This window comes from Perna viridis, chromosome 5 (assembly GCF_037379345.1).
Source record: "Perna viridis isolate PV_CMFRI_1.1 ecotype Kerala chromosome 5, ASM3737934v1, whole genome shotgun sequence".
Classification (NCBI taxonomy): Eukaryota; Metazoa; Mollusca; class Bivalvia; order Mytilida; family Mytilidae; genus Perna; species Perna viridis.
Genome location: NC_142449.1, coordinates 21,925,184 through 21,945,104, shown reverse-complemented (window position 1 = coordinate 21,945,104; position 19,921 = coordinate 21,925,184). Strand labels below are relative to the sequence as shown.

Below are 19,921 nucleotides of genomic sequence, written 5' to 3'. Positions count from 1 at the left end.
GGAAGTCAATAATTTTTTTCAGTTTTGTGGTCCAAAGGCCTGGAGTTTTTGATATATATTAGTTTGAATTTAAATAAACACAATTTAAAAAAAAACCTCTTACAACGGCCACTAAAAAAAAACTATTAAAACCACACATGAAGTCTTAAATTGTGAGAAGAACTTCAAAGAGTAATCAAGGGAGCCAAATTTATAGCGGTAATCAAAAGAATGCAATCCTGGGACAAAGACCAGACATGGAAAACAGACATACACACCAAATAACATGAAGTAACTAAAATCATACATACAAAGTAACAAAAGCAAATGAGCAACTCAGACTCCACTAAAAACTGGGAGCATGGACCAGGTGCACCGGTAGGGTAAGCGTCCTCAGCTTACAATATACATGTAGGTTAATCATAAACACCAAGACTAACCTTCACTAGAAATACTGTGAGCATGCTTACAAAAATATCATCCCTGCAGCACTTTGGCCAAGACCTTAAGTTTAATTACGGTAATCTCTTTTTGCAGGAAATAATTATAATATTTCATATAGTATCTGAATTGCTGTAAAATTTTATCAAAATCAATCAAGCAGCTTACAAGGTTGAAATATTAAAACCCTTAAGTTCAATTACCTCTTTTGGCAGACATTGGAGAATATATAAATTTCTTGCTTCCTGCACATCAATGTGTAATGCCTAACCTTTGTATAAAGTTTTAAAGAAGAACCATTCTTCATAAGCAGACAAACAAGGAGATTCCTATGAAAGAAAAAAAAACAACCAAAAAAAACTTTGTATGCAGGGACATAATAAATATATGTACTCACATTTGAATAAATTCTGTTTGCATTTTAAAAAGTAACCACAAAAAGTAAGGCTCAAGAAAACCTGAATCACCCACCAAAACAATAACTATAAATAAAAACTACACATAAAACATTACAGTTACAAGAAATCTTGAGAACAAACAATAACTTCAAGTGGAGAAAACTTACTTGGTTACAATCTAGTCAGTAGTTACAAAGGAGACTGATTTAAGTTTACAAAAAAAAAAGAAACAGTACACAACAGTGATTGTAAAACAGTAACATAAGTCAAACCCCAACTATACTACATGCACCATTTAAGTATTAAAAAATTGTAATTTTACCTCAACATGAATAATTAGATGCACACGGTAGGACATAAAGAAACCAACGATTTGGCTTTGTTTTTTCAGTGAACACTAATCTTACACAATGAAAACCTGCAAACTGCATCTTAACTGATCATTTTAGATATACGACTGAAACATTGAGTTAAATTTATGAAGACATTCACTGTTATAAAACTGATAAACAGGGGAACCTGAAAAACTTAACGTTTTATAAAGTGGTGATGACCTACTGAGCATGTATTTCATAAAAAGATGATGACCTACAGCGCATGTTTTTTATAAAGTGGTGATGACCTACAGAGCATTATATCATAAACTGGTGATGACCTACAGAGCGTATTTTCATAGAAAGTTGTGACCTACAGAGCATGTATATTATAAAGTGGTGGTAACCTACAGAGCATGTTTTTATAGAAAATGGTGATATACAGAGCATGTATTTTATAAAATGTTGGTAACCTATAGAACAGGTTTGGCTGTATATTCTTAGTCAAGTTTAGTGTAATAAAAGCACCCTTCAAAATAAAGCTTTGATTAACTTATGATAAATACAGGTGAAATGCTGTCAAAAGCTATGATAGTAATTGTATCACTAAACAGCAAGTAGTACAGTAGATTAATAGCACTCTATTCATCACAACAACACAAATATTGGTACAGTAAATTCATAATTCTTTCGTATGTTATTGTTATTGAAAAAAAATGCAACTTGCGTAAATTAGCATTGAATAAAACTCGCATTATAGAATTTTTAACATTAATGATACAGGCTGTTTCTTGTAATTCTAAAAATTAAATTTGCTTTCAGCTTAAATCACAGATTCATGATAATCAATACATGCATCAATTTCTGAATTTACAGTAACTCAATAATTTTTTTAAATTGTAAACAAGTATAAAACAGTAGCACATTCATACTCTGGTCCATACATTAGAATTTCGCAGTTCACACTTAATACTTATTACCACAAATAAAAAAAAGTATGTAATTCAAACCAAAAAAGACACAATATGTTTACTTATGCCAATTGCCTACAAGATCAATAACCAATGGGATCCTACATTGTATTTAAATTTTTCTTCAACATGTAATTTTTCAAATACATTTTATTCCTTAGAATATCACAAGGAGAGATTCATTCATATATTATAGTCAACACGCTATAAAACAATTTAAGAGATCAAAATTAAACTTATCAATTGTTTTGTTCAGCCACTGCATATAGGATCTAAAAACACTCAATTCTACTTTCTGTTCCGATGACCTTTCTGATCAACAATCTTACTTCAGCTTTCAAGATTGTGGAAGCATTATTTCAAGTAAAAACATGAAGATTCTGAAAAGGTCACCTTATGGAGGTAGACTTAAGGTAAGGGACACAACTTTTACAAATCATTGAAACATTTGTATTCCGCATTTTACATCAACCTCATGTAAGTATCAAAGTAACTTGGATTTATTGCATCCTGTTTCAAATGAAAGCTTGAAAGGCTTTAGTGTACTTTAATATGATACAAACATATCACTGATTTCAAGAGTTATGTCCCTTACCCTAGGTCTGCCTTCTTAAAAGAAAGTAGAATGAAGAATTGTAAGATCCTACATGCAGTGACTGAATGGAACAATTAGTAGGCCTGATTTTAATTAGATTGAGAAGAGCTGGATATGGTGTCAACTTTTTCCATCAATAAACTCAAGTCTCTTAAGAAAAACATGTACCTTTTTAAAAGGTAATGACAGATCTGTTGCTTTAACTATTGTAGATTCTTCAGGAATTGACCTAACTATTGGATATTAGAAAAAAAATGATTAAGAAATAATTTAATTAGGGTTATACTAGAACTTAAATATCTTTATTTTGATAAAGGACACCCTTCATAGATAACATTTGGACTAATTTATGCCTGTCTCATGGAGTTGTGGCAAAACTCATATGGATTAGAGATAAGTTTTTTTTAAACCCCTATTACAATAAAGGAATGTAAATGAACTTTCACTTTTCTAACAGCAACAAGAAATATTAAATGTGGATTACTAATTTTTGAATAGCAAGACTTGTATGAGATTAAGATTCTACCATGGGTAGAGGGAAAATATACCTTATATATCTAAATTACATGTACCAGAACACATGTCAGACAGTGTTACTAAAATCAGAATATAAAACAGCTTATGATCTAAGACAATAGGTATATTCTTTACTGTTATTAAGGACTAATAATAATAATGATATAGATAGCAATGTCTTATCGAATGTTCCCAGTGTAATAAATTTCGATAATTCAAACTATGAAAAAAATTCAATAATTTCCCTCTCTGACTTTCTCCCGCCAAAATGCCACAATTTAGATATCAAAATCAAAATCACAGAATTTAAAATTCATGTAGAAAATATCTATAAATGATGAAGGAAATCTATATAATAAATAGGACAATCAACTGTTTATCATGAATAACCAAAATATGATCACTCCTGCCAAGAAAGCAGTATGATTTAACTTATGTGCTGAACAAGTTCCGCTCACTCGTTGAATCTAGGCATTCTTCAGCACTTGTGATAATATTTTGGTTATTCACTCTTTCCAATTAAATATCCTATCAATAAATCAGCCATACAAAATTTTATTTTACAATAAGAAATTCTCCAAAGTAATCATAAAAGCAAATGAAAAATCTCCTGTTCAGATTTCCCTTACATCTTCGTTTTCTAATTGGTTGATATTTAAGTTGAGGAAAACTTTTTAATCAATTCTGGACAAGATCTCATAGACTACAGTAATTACTGCATCATGGTGTTGATAGGTAAAATGATAAGTAAGGAAGGTCCTGTCGTCTATTGTATAATCCAGAAAGATAAACAGATAGTTTGGAAATACTCTAAATCTTTAGTTGAAATGATCCTTAAAGTATTTAGTAACCAGCATACTGGTACATACATAAAATTTTAATTATAACTAAAAATTATTTTAATCTTAAGTTTGATAAGCTTGTTTTGGAGTAATTGGACAATAATTATATTTCTTCATGCTAATCAACATATAATGCCTAATCATCCTAAAAAATGTCATCAAATTCCCTTGAATGGTTGATGAAGAGTTGCCCTTACCTTGTATTAATATGTAAAACCTTTACTTGGATTATTTCCCATAGCAGGCATAAAACAATATTTACTTTCTTCTAATTTCTGAGAGGCTAATTTTTGGAAAACGTATTTCAAAGCACAAACAGATCACTAAAATTTGATTCATTGTAATTGGACACAAGCTCGTCACCATTTGTCCTTGCCACTATTAATCAGTTACAAACAATGCTCGAATTCACAGTAAATAATACATAAATCTGGTCAGAGTTTTGTCGTTTGTTCAAATTAAAACTGCAACCTTATAACCATTAGCAAAATTAGGTAACAACAATATACATGTAACAGTTGTAACAATATAAAGCATTATAACAAGTGATGAGCACTCGGTAAAAAAATCATTTTGTTTCAACATTACCACAAAACTAACACAATTATGGTGTCATAGATATTGTTTATTTAACCATGCAGAACTTTTGAAAGGGAATTTTACAGTGTGTCAGATGAAGAGAAAATTACTTCCTTTTAAACAATAAGCACTGCCAAAATGTACTAAGAAAATGTACATTACATTCTTAATTTCTGAATTTGTATGTATAGTCCCTCAACTCATTTTAAAGTGACTCTTGCTTTTAACACATCTGACTTTGTTTATTGTGCACAGTATTTCATAAGAGATAAAACTCAATACAATATTGTCTGTTCGTATGGTGAACAAGTTTATCAATAGTGTTAAACAAACTGAGGCAGTTGCAAAGTGGGCATGGAAAAACAATTAGGTTCATTTTCTGCTACAACACATACAATGATGATGTTGAGGATAGTCTTTTTTCCATTGACCAAACATCAATGTCCAGATGAATTTCCCTGATAGATGATTGGACAATTGTGAAGGAGATTTAAATTTCCTAGAAATCCATGGATACTTAAATCTGTTTCCAAATTTCCCTGTTGGATACCTAGGGCAAGTACATCATGTAATTGTCATTTAATCAAGATTTAATCAAGGGAAAACCAATTTTTTCCCATAAACATTGTCATTGTGTGTGACAGTTTTTTTTTCCATCTTACTCAGTCGACATAATTATTTTGATAAATCTGAAAATATTTTAACTATAATTAAATAACTTATGAAAGAATAAAAAAATACATAAGCGCAATTTTAACAAAATTCTGTATGCCATATCTGTATTTCCTCTTTCTAATCCAAATAAAATAACTGATATTAAAATTTAAAATCAGTTAGATGACAAAGGTTTCTAAATTGAAATTTTAAAGTCAGTCCATCCAAAATTTATCCAAGAAAAATTTGGTAAACCTATATGCATTCTATGTCTGATATAATATTTCAAAAACTTAAGATACCTAGATTTTTATTCAGCATTATTAGAATTGAAGGTGTTCAATATGAAGCTTTTCAAACTGTTTGGTATAATTGATTATTTGGGAAACTTAAAAGGAAACTTTGAAACTTCTTTCAATTTTAACATAAAGGTATCATGAAGGGCTGTGACTGAACACCATAATTGTCTCAGTAATGTAGTTATATATGTATCACAAGTTTATAAATTAATACCAGAAAGTATTTCTTGACAGAGTAGTGTATATTGTCCCTTGTCACCAGAGATTCGTCGTACTTGTAATCCATTGTAAGTTACTCCTTCACAAACTTCTAATTCTAATTCTACATCTGAGCTCTCTACTTTGAATACAGTATCTGAACACTGATACACACGTTCACGCTCTCGTTCAATGACTCGTTCTCGTTCTAGTAAGATTCTTTTAATTTCTAATTGAATATCTTGCACAGTGCGTGTAGATGTCAGATTAATATTAGAATTTGATTTGATATTGAGACCTTGACTGTGGAGGCGTTGAACAAGATCTGCATTGTAAAACTGGTGCACAAGACTACTTGCGTCAATATATGGAGAATGTTGTAACTGCTGAAGATATGCTATCTGAGTGCTGTCCCACATGGGCTCAGCAGCAGGGATCCTTGCCAAGTTTGTATTGACAATATCTCCATAGACACGACAATTCAATGGAACTGACTGTTGGAATGTTTGATAATGCCCTGTATTAAAACTTTTGGAAACTTGTTGAGCTTGTCCAGAAACATTTTTCTGAGTTGTAGATTGCTGATCAGACATGCTCTTAGAGTTTGAGAAAGGTTTGTGTGGGGAGCTATGCACTGATGAGCACTTTGATGTCTCTGTATGAGAATCTGAATCCTCCATTGAGGGGTCACTGTCCGACGTTACATCAGTCACATGACCCTGTGTATCTGTAATACTGATTTGGGGCTTTTGTGTAAATTTGTGTTGTTTATTCTTATCACAAACACTATCCTGCACCTGCATCTCATCATCACTATCACAGCGCGGAGATTCATCTGCATGATCCTGTGAATCCTCACGTATTGATTGAAGATTCTGGAAATTTGCTAGATTTGGTGGTGGGCTACTTCTTTGATGAGGCTGTGGAAATCCTTGAAAAAGCTGATTAAAACTTTGTGGCGGAGAGTCTGTCCTCTGAGGGGGACTATTCCTATTAGGATTCTGCAGATGTAATCGCTGGAGATGTTGATACAATTCCAGACTAGGTTGATTGTGTCGCTGAAAGTTTGGTGAGCCAGGCACCAATGGGGGAGATGGAATAGGGGAATGTTGAATGGCTGAACCCTGAAAAATATCAAAAACAATTTTAAGTAGTCATATCATATCAAATCAAGTCGGCTTTAATGAAAAGGGTATAAAAACTTCATACACCAATTCTCAGGCTGTAAATAGTGTTCAATGGCATTTCAATGGTTTTGTCATTAGATCGGTGGATTTCATCCAATACAAAAAAAAAACAACAACAACAACCAAAAACCAAACAAACAAACTCATGTCTAAACAACAGCAGAAGAAGAAAACAAAAATAAAAGACGAAAGTATCCAAACAGTGTAGAATACAACTACAAAATGATACAACCATGAAGTACCTGAGCAGAGAGGCAGACAGACAAACACAAACCACTTCTAAACACATGTTTAACAATGATATATTGGCAAAAAAATATATTGTCTTTTTACAATTACATGTACCACAAACATCCTGTATGATAAAGTCAGGAAGGCCTAATTTCAATAATACTTAATTAATTTCATGGCCTAAAATTTTACAAAAAGATCAGTGACATTCAAGAAAACAAAAATTCTATCTGTATATCTTAAAGACATAACAAAATTAAAATATCAACTCCAAAGGTATGTCTAAATTTTTAGAAAACAAAATCTGGAAAGGTCTTATTTTAAGAAATAAACAAAGGTCAAAAGTCAGTGAAGTAGATAGATATGTAAGTCACATACCAAAAGTCAGCACAATAAAGGATGAAAGGTAATAACAAAATTACTGAAATGATAAACACTAGGCATTAGTCAAAAGGAATGGTCTATCAAAGTGATGTGAACACTGGAGGTTTCGATACTTGTGAAAATAGTGAAATACATCGTCAGTTATAAAGGTTAATGTGAAGTAAACTAAAACTGTTATAATAAATTTGCTTTTCCCATTTAAGTTAGAATTGTTTTTTTTCTCAAATGCTCAAACTGAATGTTAATCTCAACACTTACTTCAAAGATATGACCTGCAGATCAATAGTTAAAATACTATCCAACTTCACACACATTCACAAATTTTGTTTCAATTCACCTTTTTTCAAAAATTTAAAAACCTGCCCAAAATTACTTTCAAAAACTATTTTAACAGAATATTTATTCCTACACCGTACATTTTTTTTAATTACACTCAAATTAAACCTTAAAAGAGAAGTTCCATGATGTACATACCAACCATATATCATGAAATTTTCGCATAGACTTTTTTCACAGTTTGAGAGGAAACTTTTGCCGTCTTAAAATTTCACATTTTAACAAAACATAAACATGGGGCACTGTAATGGGCATTTAAATTAATCAGTAACATGATGCTTTGATTTAATTCAGTTGAATAAAGAGATAATGAATAACAACATATTATATTTCATGAATATGCCCAATTCTAGGCCCCCGTGCAGGTCCGGGTGTTAAAAGAATAGGCCTGCAGCAGCCCTAAGCTTGTCGTACAAGGCGACTAAATAGTGCTCAGAAACCTAGCCGGGGGCTAGGCGCTCTGCCCACAGAGCAACTGGGATGTGTGCCCCAGGTGGTGGAATGGGGTACCCCTGGCGTGTTACATGCTGGGGTTGTCAGGCTATAATACGGAAAACCTGACCGCAAACCATAGTGGTGCACCGTGTTGGGAAAGATGCCACGTTCCTCGCACGTAAAAGAACCCTGCTGTGGTATTCGATAGGAGTAGGAACCTTTGCGCTCCGCCACAGGAGGCTAAATTGCCTGACCTAACTCATCCCCCCCCCTTTTTCCAGTGGCAATCAAAATTTGTCGACCCTATTGTCCTTGTGTCCCATCCTTTTTTTTTCATTTCATGTTCATTTTATCATCCATTTCATGTTCATTGTCTGAATATAGCTGAAATATTGCTGCTCGGACGTTAAACCCCAACAACAGCAAACAAACCAATTCTAGGCGTTACCTGATGAATTAAGAAGAGGCACCCAGGAGCCTGAATCTCTCACCTGGTTAAATTTTTGCCTTCAAAGGGCAATACTGTAAATGTATTGATTTTTGTGGCAGCTATTTTTCGTGGTTTCTGAAAAATCAACATATTCGCGGGTATCAATTTTGGCGGTTTTCAAATTCGAAGAAAATGAAGTTTTTCAATAGCCTCGGCAGTGTGTGATTCTTCTTTTGATCAGTTATTTTACCGTTAATATTTCAATAAATTAATGATGGCTGTTGACACGACATTAACAAATTGACAAGTCCACATACTTAGTTTCCTATGGTTATTTTAATCTAACAGTGTATATATTCTTATATAAAATTGAAAAAACTCACTTAATTGCCCAAGCCGTAGCTAATAGGAGAGATAACTTTTGACACCTTAATCGCATGTTTACGGAAGAACTTTTTATTGACAGTCCCTGGTGATTACCGGTAGTGTGTGTTAGACAATTATATTTTGTTCTTTTTGTAAATAGAATGTTTGTGCAGTGTTTATTTCTATTCTTTGGTGTGACGGGTACTCTGTGGCCATTGATACAAATCATTATGTATACAAGATCATGAGTTTAGAAATTATAACCCACACGCTTTTACTGTATACATTTTTCTGATAGCCTTAGTATGATCATACTTGATTGCATTGAATAATACAACCTCTACACAAGACGATGCTTCTATTCAAAATTGTGGAAACCATAATGATAAGTCAAAGGACTTGGTAATGTGAATATATTTTTGCATTCTTCAGGCAACTGCCAAAAATAGCGAAAACTAGTACACCACGAAAATTAATATGCTTACAGTAACTCTAACAAAGACATGTCCAACAATTTCGACTCAAAAAGACTTAGGTAGGACTTATCATCAATTAAGTCTCTTTCTATCTATTAGAGTTTGTAAGATATAGGCTGGAAACTGCTAAAAACATCATTTTTCGCCTTCCAAGGGCAATAACTTTTTAAAAAAAGTCATCTGACAACCTCACTCCAATACAGACTTTTGTAGGCCTTATTGTAAGGATCATATCAGCAATTGAAAGTTTCTTTCTACCAATCACAATTTTCAAGACATTGGCTGAAAATTGTAAAAAAAAAAGGTCATTTTTTATATTTCAAGGACAAATTGTTCGACAACTATGATCCATGGCCTAATAATAAGGATCATTTTGGCAATTAAAAGAATTTGGCTAAAGGTAACAGCTTTGGAGATGTATGAGAAAACCTTCTGACTGACCAAAAATCCCCATATCAGTTCTATGCAGGATACCCTAAGGAACATCCATACCAAGTTTGATTTCAATTAGTCAAGTAGTGTCAGAAGAAATGATTTTTGATAGAAATAACACGAAAAATAACATTGTCAAAAAAGGGCAATAACTCTAACATGGTTTAACAAATTAAAATGAAAATCTGACTACAGATAGATCTCATCATACTTGAACCCAGTCAGAATTTGGCTAAACCTAATGGTTTAAGAGATATTTACCAAAAACTACTGTCTGACCCCTATGTTCTATTTTAAGTAATGATGGTCACATTTTTTGACGGGCAAAAATCCCCATACCAGATCTATGCAGGATACCCCAAGAAACGAAGTTTGGTTTCAATTCATTGAGAAGTGTCAGAGGAGAACAGTTTTGAAAAATTGTTAATGAAGATGGAGATAAAAATTATATAGAATGCACTGTAGATTTCAAAATTAAGGGAGATAACTGTAAATAATCTATTGTATTTACCATGTTGATAATCTCCTAAGAGCAGGCAGATTTAAATGAATTATTATACATTTCATAGTATATACCCATAAAACACCTAATTACAAAAATAAAAATATCTAGCCTTATTTGGGGTGTATCACATTTTTCAGATTTTGCATGATTCTTACAAAGACAGCTGCTTAATTTGTCAAACTGTTTCATGATGTATTGCTAAGAAAACATTGGCCATTTGAGGTAAACAGTCCCAAGGGGAAAGGAGATGTTATATTTCAACACAAATTTCCTAATGGATTCTTTTTTTGAAGGATCAAATACTCCAAATTTTAGTGGAAATTTTCGCTCTGTCTGATTATAGCATTTGTTTATGTTAGTGGGAACATGGAAAAATGTGCACCAAAAAACTCTGATATTAATAAGATTTTTGAAAATAGACACTTTTATTAATTTGAATTCTGAATACATTTGGAACATGCTTAATGCATTAAATGTTTCTTTACACATTCTACAAAAGACAAATTTTACTAACTTAAATGTGAAGTTTTTACCCAACATCTTTCAAGACCTAAAAAGAAGTCCCTCAAATCTTCAATTGATTTAAAGACTAGATCTTAATTTTATTTCCAGCTAAGATAGAATACCGTTTAGCTCAATAACTGCCTGAAATATATTAACTGAATTTGAAAGAGATATTTGATTTAAAAGGAATTAAATATAGACTATAATTGTGAGGCATTCAGAAAAAGTAGGAAATTCCTCTGATGAACTGGTGAGATACGTTATTTTAATCCTGAAGGATCAACAGCCCAAAAAAGGAACATTTATATAACAAATGGCAAAATCAAGGTGGAAACCAGAAAGTTAGAAACCAAGGCAATGGTGGGTTAAGACGGTAGACCTAGGGTAAGGGACACAACTCTTAAAAATCATTGGAACATTTGTATTCAGCATTTTACATCAATCTTAAGTGAGCATCTAATTAACTTGGATTAATTTTATTCCGCTTCAAACGAAAGCTTGAGAGGCTTTGGTGAAATTGAATATGATAAAACATATCACTGACTTCATGAGTTATGTCCCTTACCCTAGGTCTACCTCCTTAAACCAGGATTTATAACGCGATGTCTGGAAAACTGTCATAAAGTCACAGGAGTGCAGAAGCAAAAGCAAAAGTCAAGCACCTGTTACTCAGTGCTGATGCCATAAAAATACACAATTTCCTCTGTTTTCATTTTCTTACTGCTTCAAATAATAGAGATTTAACTAAAATAAAGATATATCAGTAATTTGGACACAAAATATAGTGTCTACATGATGAAATATAATACAAAAACTATTATTTTCAATAAGTCAGGACAAATTGTTGTCAGTCCATAGCTTGAAATTACCAATTACAAATAAACATAAACTGATAGTTAGTAATCAGAATTAAATGAAAATTGTAAGAATATTTAACGATTCAGAAAAATAGTGCCAGTTAATGGAGTGTGATTGAGTCATTTATTTAGTCTTCAATGAATCATTTCAACAAGAATGGGTTTCTCTGAATAAAATGTATTTCTCTCACTTGAATAAACATTGCTGAAATCTATGTAAAGTGCCATATGTATGAATCTGATCTTTCTCATTTATAAATTATATTGTAATAATGTAAACAATTGCAAAAAAAAAGTGAATAAGTTGTAGTATGCAGATTATGAAGTACACTGCCATATGTAACCTACAAACTATCAGCACCATCCACCTTATATAGTGTCTACTGGCCAGAATACATGTAATTCTAAACATACATGTACATATAGGTAGGAATTTTAAAAAATCAATACTTTTACTGCTTCTCCAACTTAATGAAAGAAAAACTGTCACTTTGTCTTGCAACAAGAATCAAATCAACGATTATTTTAACTAATTTAAATACTCTACAACATGAAATTAAAGCCAAGATACAAAAAACGTGCCTGTCACATAATACTACATCTAACAGAATACATAAAGACAATAAAAAGTATTCCTAACATATTATGCTAGCTAGACATGAAAAATAGAAAAAAGCATATATATATATATAAGCATGCTAAACATATCCCTAAGGCATGCTCCAAATATTCCATATCCAAATTCTGTTTATACATACTATAATTACAAAGACAAAGTTCAGTTTAATGTCCTTTTTTAATTCCCTCAGTATCATTTTAGGACAATTTTTTCCCAAAATAACTCAACTTAATTTTCCCTTAAATATTTATGCTTCTTGAGGATATCAAAGGCCAACCTTGTATAATTTAAATAAAAAACAATAAATGACAACATTTATAACATATAAATGAGTCATTCTGAAGAACAGGAACAACTATGTTGAAGATGCAAAATGAATTTTAAATCATTCCAATTAAACCTGATGCAAACTTACAGTACATTTGCCCCATGCAGGTCCGGGTGTTAAAAGAATAGGCCTGCAGCAGCGCTAAGCTTGTCGTAAAAGGTGACTAAATAGTGCTCAGAACCCTAGCTCGGGGCTAGGGCGCTCTGCCCACAGAGCAACTGGGATGTGTGCCCCAGGTGGTGGAATGGGGTACCCCTGGCGTGTTACATGCTGGGGTTGTCAGGCTATAATACGGAAAACCTGACCGCAAACCATAGTGGTGCACCGTGTTGGGAAAGATGCCACGTTTCTTGCACATTAAAGAACCCTACTGTGGTATTCTCCCGGAGTAGGAACCATAGGGCTCCGCCACAGGAGGCTAAATTGCTTGACCCTACCCACCTCTCCCTATTTCCAGTGGCAATCAAAATTTTTCTTGTGTCCCATCCCTTTTTCATTTCATCATCATTTCATGTTTATTTTATCATCCATTTCATTTTCATCCTCTGAATATAGCTGAAATATTGCTGCTCGGATGTTAAACCCCAACAAACAAACAAACAACATACAGTACACTTATATTAATAGACAGTTGTCTAGTTAGAACGGAGTGGATGTGCCAATAAAGTAACAATCTAATAAAATTAGACCTATCAATTGTTCCATTCAGTCACTGCATGTATGATCTAACAACATTTCATTCAACTTTCCGTTCTGATGACCTATCATAGTAGTCAATCAGAATTCATCTTTCATGATTCTGAAAGCATTATTCAAAGGGAAAAACCCAAGGATTCTGAAAAGGTCATCTGAACAGGAAGCAGAATGAAGTGTGGTTAGATCTTATATGCAGTTGCTGAAAGGAACAATAGGTCTAATTTCAATTAAAATGCTAAAGTAAGAGTGGCATCCAAACTTAACAACCCAAAATACTTTCAACCAATCACTATGTAAGATTGCTTCTAAAAGCTTTCACAATGTAGCGGTAGTTTACTTATATCATACCATACATTTTCAATCAATGCAGATTAGTAACAAAGGATACCCCCCAAACCTTGAAAAACTGTCATACAACTCTATTCCCCTCCTAAAAAAGCTAAATAGGAAAAAGGAAACACAAAAGTAATTCAGATTAACAAGGATTATCAGGTGAACAATGGTATCATTTGATGAAGAATGTGTTCAAATTTCATTAAACTCTATTTTAGCAGTTTCATAGGAGTTGTCCAACAGTAAACGGTCTTACTTGGTTGACTAATGCCAAAGTCTATAATTTGCATAGTGCAATTCCAAAAGTCATTTTTTTGTTGTTGATATTTTCATTGATGGAAGTCTTAATCAATCTTATAACCAATATAGTTAAACAACCTGAACAAAATGACCTTTTTACATGAGTACTGCATGTCGAAATTAGCAATATATTTGCTTCATATATGTGTATTAATTTAAAACCATTAAATCGAAGGGAAACTCAACAATATCATACCACATTTACCATCAACCACAACCAATACATTGCTTTGAGGTCTGAAGCTTCTTTTGGAATTCTTAGGTTTTTTTGAAGGTTGATTATTATGTCACACAATGTTAAATACCCCAACTAATCAATTTTATATGAAATTGTTCAACTTTATGATAGATCTTTCCATTGAACAAGCTAAAAAAACAGGGTCAATAATTCAATAATAAAAAATATCAGTTTTTTTTTAATGTAAGCACTTTTTGGCCCCTCACAAAGGTCGTAAGGGTGAAAATTTCGGCTCACATTTTCCACATTTTTACACTTTGTTCATATTTTACATGTATTTAGTTCCTTTTAACGTTTAAATGTGGCTACTGTTCACTAATTTATTATTCTTATTTACTTTTAATTTGAGCCACTTCACAACATATAATATTTTTAAAAATATAAGTATACTATTAAATTCAGTATAACAATGAACATTAAGAATTCAATTGTTTATAAAATAAAATAATGTTCAATTTTTGGACCATAATTTGGACAAACTTGAAAACATGACCCAAAATCTAAAAAAAAAACACTACTAGAATGCGTAAAAATCAAAGAACCTCACAAGTCTCTAATTAAACTGAACCCCGTTTGAACTTGTGAAGAAATTAGCAATTTATACAAACATATAAAATGCTATTTTGAACTTCTAGTTCTTGAAAAACCAAAATCAATCACAACATATCTTTTTATGGAAATGAAGCATGTGATACAATATCAACCACTTAAACCCATAGTATTGTCTGAAAACCTAACTTATAAAGATCAATGACATCCCCATTAAATTACCTTGATTGATTGTTTGGTGTTTAACGCCCAAGTAGCTACAATTCAAAAATTAGCCATGATATTACAAGATTTTTTCAGCCATTTCAAAACATCTTATTAACATATTAATATTAAAAAACTACTTAAAAAAACAACACAGAAACTTCAGACTCAAAGACTGATTTGACAAATTTCTGAATAATTAAGATCCTTATCACCAATAGGATGAAATAGTTAAATCATGCCTTCAGATCATTTCATGCTAAAAGCAGTAAAAGGTATTGCATTCTGCATGGTAGAAACAGGGTTATATATGAAGTTAAGGATGCTTCAACAGATTTAGAAGGAAGGCATTCTACATATTAATGACATAATCAGCTACAACCAATTATCACTCTTTTCCACATATTTGTCATGTCTGAATCGTATTACTTCCACTTTCAACTATGTCATAAAACTAAATTTTATGTAATAAGCCCTGCCAACACCCTCAACTTGGAGTACAAATATTATTAAAAGAGGTGCGAAAAGCCCCTACAGTTGGTCGATGAATAAGTTTACACTACCATGGGCTGTTTCCACATTCATGCTTAACTTTAATCATGGGTGATTATCTACAACATCTTGCATGTAGCCTTGGTTAACTATGGATAAGGAGTTGTTAAAAAAGCAGAAAGGACCTGAGGTTCAGGTGAGATAAAAAGTCTGAACATTACTGAAAACTTGAACTTTTTTCTTACTTTGTCATTTAAATCAATATTATTAAAATAAGTTAAACTTAGTAGTGCAAAAATCTTAAACAGTCTAATCACTGAGAGTTTTAAAGGCTTGATCTTAAAGGCGATAAAAAGGTATCATACAGAATGCAATACACAAAGGGAGACAATTTAACACAAACCTGTATCACAAATACTTAGGAAAAGACTTTTTGTTGATTGATTCATACTCCTTCAAACAAAATCACACAGCTTATAATGCACACATAACAAAAAATTATGGAAGTATATATTGTAAATGCACAGAAAGAACATCATTGTGGTTTGATGAATTCAAATATACTATAGTTTCCTCTTATAAAAATGATATAATGAGTTGAAATAATTCTAGAGTCCTTTTTATTGCAAAGCATCTAAAAGTTGAAAAAAATTGTAAACAGCATCAATCTGTGAAAAAAATCCACAAAATAGTTCAAAATACTAAATGCAGTGAAACTTCTCCAAACCGGACCCTCAGAAAACCAGTGTTCCCATCAAACCAGCCGTTTTCAAAAGTCCCGGCTGATATACCTTAAAACCTGTGTGTTTTGTCTTCAATAGACCGGCCACCCCCTAAAACCATACATTGGCCGGTTGTTCACAGTTTTAGTTATATATTTCAAATAAAAACAACTTCTCAATTCCGGCCGCCCGGTTATTGTTCACCAGTAATAAATGTGTCAACAAAACTGTATATGATTACGTAATACTACGTAATTAATAATTCATTCACTGACCGGTTTGCATTTCATCAGTGCACAGATGATAATTGAAGGGGACAGTAGTTTAAACAACAAATTTAATCCAGACATTACATTTTGTCACTAGTTGGCTATTAATTGGTGTGTACACACATCAGGCAACCGGGTTCATTTAATAGTACGATCTTTACGATCTTTTAACTGTCAATTAATGTGACCTGTACTCAAGCCAAAACAACATAGGGGTGAAATTATTAGACTTTGTTGATAGGTAATCTACGAAAACAATACAAATAATTAATTACCATCAACAGCCCTTTGATCTTTTTAATACACATTCTTTCAAAACCATGAACATTATTTTGTCCGCAGTACCGTTTGTAAATTCAAATCATTTACAAATGATGCAAGCTTTGAAATGTATAAAAGGCCAAAAGTTTTGAGTTTGTATTAAACATGTCTTGACCAACAAACTGACAAGGTGTAAAGTTATAGATCACATTAATGGAAACAGCTCTTAGAATGCATTGTTATTTTTCACAAAACCAGCCACTTCTATAAACCGGCCATTTTTTCTTGTCCCAGTGGTGGCCGCCGGTTTGGAGAAGTTTCACTATATAATATTTGGTGTGTTACTCATGTGTAATCAGAATTTGCTTAATAGACCCATTTCATGCCAATTTTCCAAACATGCTCACATGGTACTTCCATGATGATGATGCCACATTTTTTAAAACAATTGATTATGGGAAAGTGTTGCATCTTCCTCACAGAAGAATGAAGTTAGCCTTCTCTTAAAACTAGCAGAAAAGGGCCAATATTTATAAAAATTTATGTATCTGGTAATTTTTGTAAAAAATTTAACAAGTAAACAATCTATAGATAAAAATATAATTTCTGGTCAAACTGGGACCTGCTTTCTTTTATTTTTAAAATTTTGCACAATACCAAAATATCAATTTTAAACAAAGTTTGTTAATCTAAGGAGGTAGACCTACATAAGGGACACAACTCCTACAAATCGTTGGAATGTTTGTATTCACCATTTTACATAAATCTTATATAAGCATCAAGTTAACTTGGACAAATTTCATTCTGTTCAAAATGAAAGCTTGATAGGCTTTGGTGAAATTCAATATGATACAAACATATGTTTCCAGAGTTATGTCCCATACCCTAGGTCCACCTCCTTATGCATACATGATTCAAGGAGTAATCTCTCACCAGCAGCATTTTTGCTTTGTTCATGAAACCACAAATATATGTTTAGACAGAAACTAAAATACACATAATGCATAAAAAAAATAGTGATACAAAAAAAACATTTTTATGATCATTAAATGCAAAGTATTAGTTCATAATCTAGAAATTATTTTCTTCTTTGGAGGCTTGGATATTCTATGTTAAGTAGTATGTAAACCCATGAATAGTAGCAAATATAGAATTTCTTTTACACCCTTTGATTAGAATCAATTTCCTTGAAATTAAAACTTCTTAACATATATCTAATTATTTTTTTAGATTTTTCTGCCTTGTATTTACCTAAAGCTATAGTCAGCAAAAATTTTACAAAGGACAATAATCGATTTTGACTTTGTAAATTCAGGCATTCTAATTAACTACTTACAATCATAATTCAAGCAAGACCAAGCCATACAAATACTAAACAAAAAATAAATTTTAATCATCCCTTTAACCAGAATCTAGATGAACTATCTGATGACATCTACCTGTATCTATTTTAATCTATTAATCTCTGGTACATCAGTACATTAGACATACCTGTAATGATTGATGAAGTCTGTGTAATGTATGCTGTTGTTGAAGTTCAGATTCCTTCATAGGATCACGACTCCCAACAATATTCTGAAATAATCAGTTTCATCAATACACACAAGTCTAAACCTACATGTATTTATTGGCAACTTAATTGATCATACAATGCTCTAGCTGTCTTATATTTTCTATCTTAGTCTATTGTAGTGACACAGAAAAATATCAGCAATTTTCAATGACAATGTTATGTTAAATGTCATCACTGATAAACAGAATATGCTAGTTTTGAATGTCTCGTCAGGACATTACATCTCTCCTAATTTGGATAAAAGTTAAATTTTCTGTCCCATCTTTAGAACTTCATATATTCTGTAAACATTATATTCTACCATGAGAAGTTGCGTAAAATCCAATCCTTTTTTTGCTAGATAATGAATTTAGTAAGACATAAATGTGGATTATACTGCAATCATTCTATTTGAGCAACCAAAATGAACTGACAGTATATTTATTGATACACAGTCAGTGACAGTATGAACACTTTGTCCCCGCCTACTTTCCTGCCCTTGCATTAACAACCTGCTTAGTGTATTGCCACAATCGGGGGCCACTTAAGGGGAAACAATCTAATCAACATGTTATATACATATGTACAAACTTGATTTAAAAAGTGATTAGGATTTCAGTATAAAAACTGCAACATTTCATTGACAAGAAATAAAACAAGAGGCTCCCAGGAGCCTGAATCGCTCATCTGGTTAAAGTTTGCATTTCAAGGGCAATAAATTTAACACGGTGTTGTCCAAAAATTTTGACTCAAGAAAACTTTGGTAGGACTATCATAAGGATCATTTCAGCGACTGAAAGTTTCTTTCAATCTATTATAGTTTTCAAGATATTGGCTGAAAACTGTAAAATTCAGCCATTGAAAATTTCTTTCTTTCTATTATAGTTTTCAAGATATTGGCTTAAAATCCCCACATCAGTTCTATGCAGGATACCCAAAGGAACATTCATACCTAGTTTGGTTCCAATTGGTCATGTAGTGTTGGAGGAGAAGAGTTCCAAAAATTGTTAACAACGACGAACGACGATGACAACCAAGTAAGGTGAGCTAAAAACGGTATACAAATCGACATGTATGGAAAAAAACATTTTGCAAAGTATCCGAAATTCTAAGACTCATCTGTTTATTGTTTTTATTTTAAGTCAATACACTATTTACTATTGTCTATTTATACAAGTATGTACACATACTTCCTAAAGTAAAGTGTAAAGTTATCATGAAATTTGGAATAAAATCAAATCAAGTTAGAAAATATTTCCACAAATAAAATTGTTTCTGCCCATGAATTCCTTCTTAATAAGTCATAACCCCATTATGTCTTTCCAGAGGTCTTATATCTCCGGCTGTAGGTTGGAGCCTCTCAATATTTCATAACAAATTCAACCATCTCCTGCTTACCTACTGAACGTTTGGTGAAGACCATTACTTA

General features: G+C 32.2%; 1 protein-coding gene across 1 annotated transcript in view; it reads right to left on the bottom strand.

Moving 5' to 3' along the window:
• Positions 1 to 4,017: 4,017 nt before the first annotated feature.
• The window catches only part of LOC148616510 (serine/threonine-protein kinase SIK3-like), a 39,095-nt gene continuing 23,191 nt past the window's right edge, over positions 4,018 to 19,921 (bottom strand). Inside the window, exons 15-16 of the mRNA XM_088583616.1 lie at positions 18,432 to 18,515; positions 4,018 to 6,910 (exon numbers count right to left, since the gene is read on the bottom strand). Of these exons, the coding sequence (XP_088439742.1) occupies positions 5,789 to 6,910; positions 18,432 to 18,515 (1,206 nt within the window). The 3' untranslated portion in view covers positions 4,018 to 5,788. The remainder of the gene's footprint in view (positions 6,911 to 18,431; positions 18,516 to 19,921) is intronic.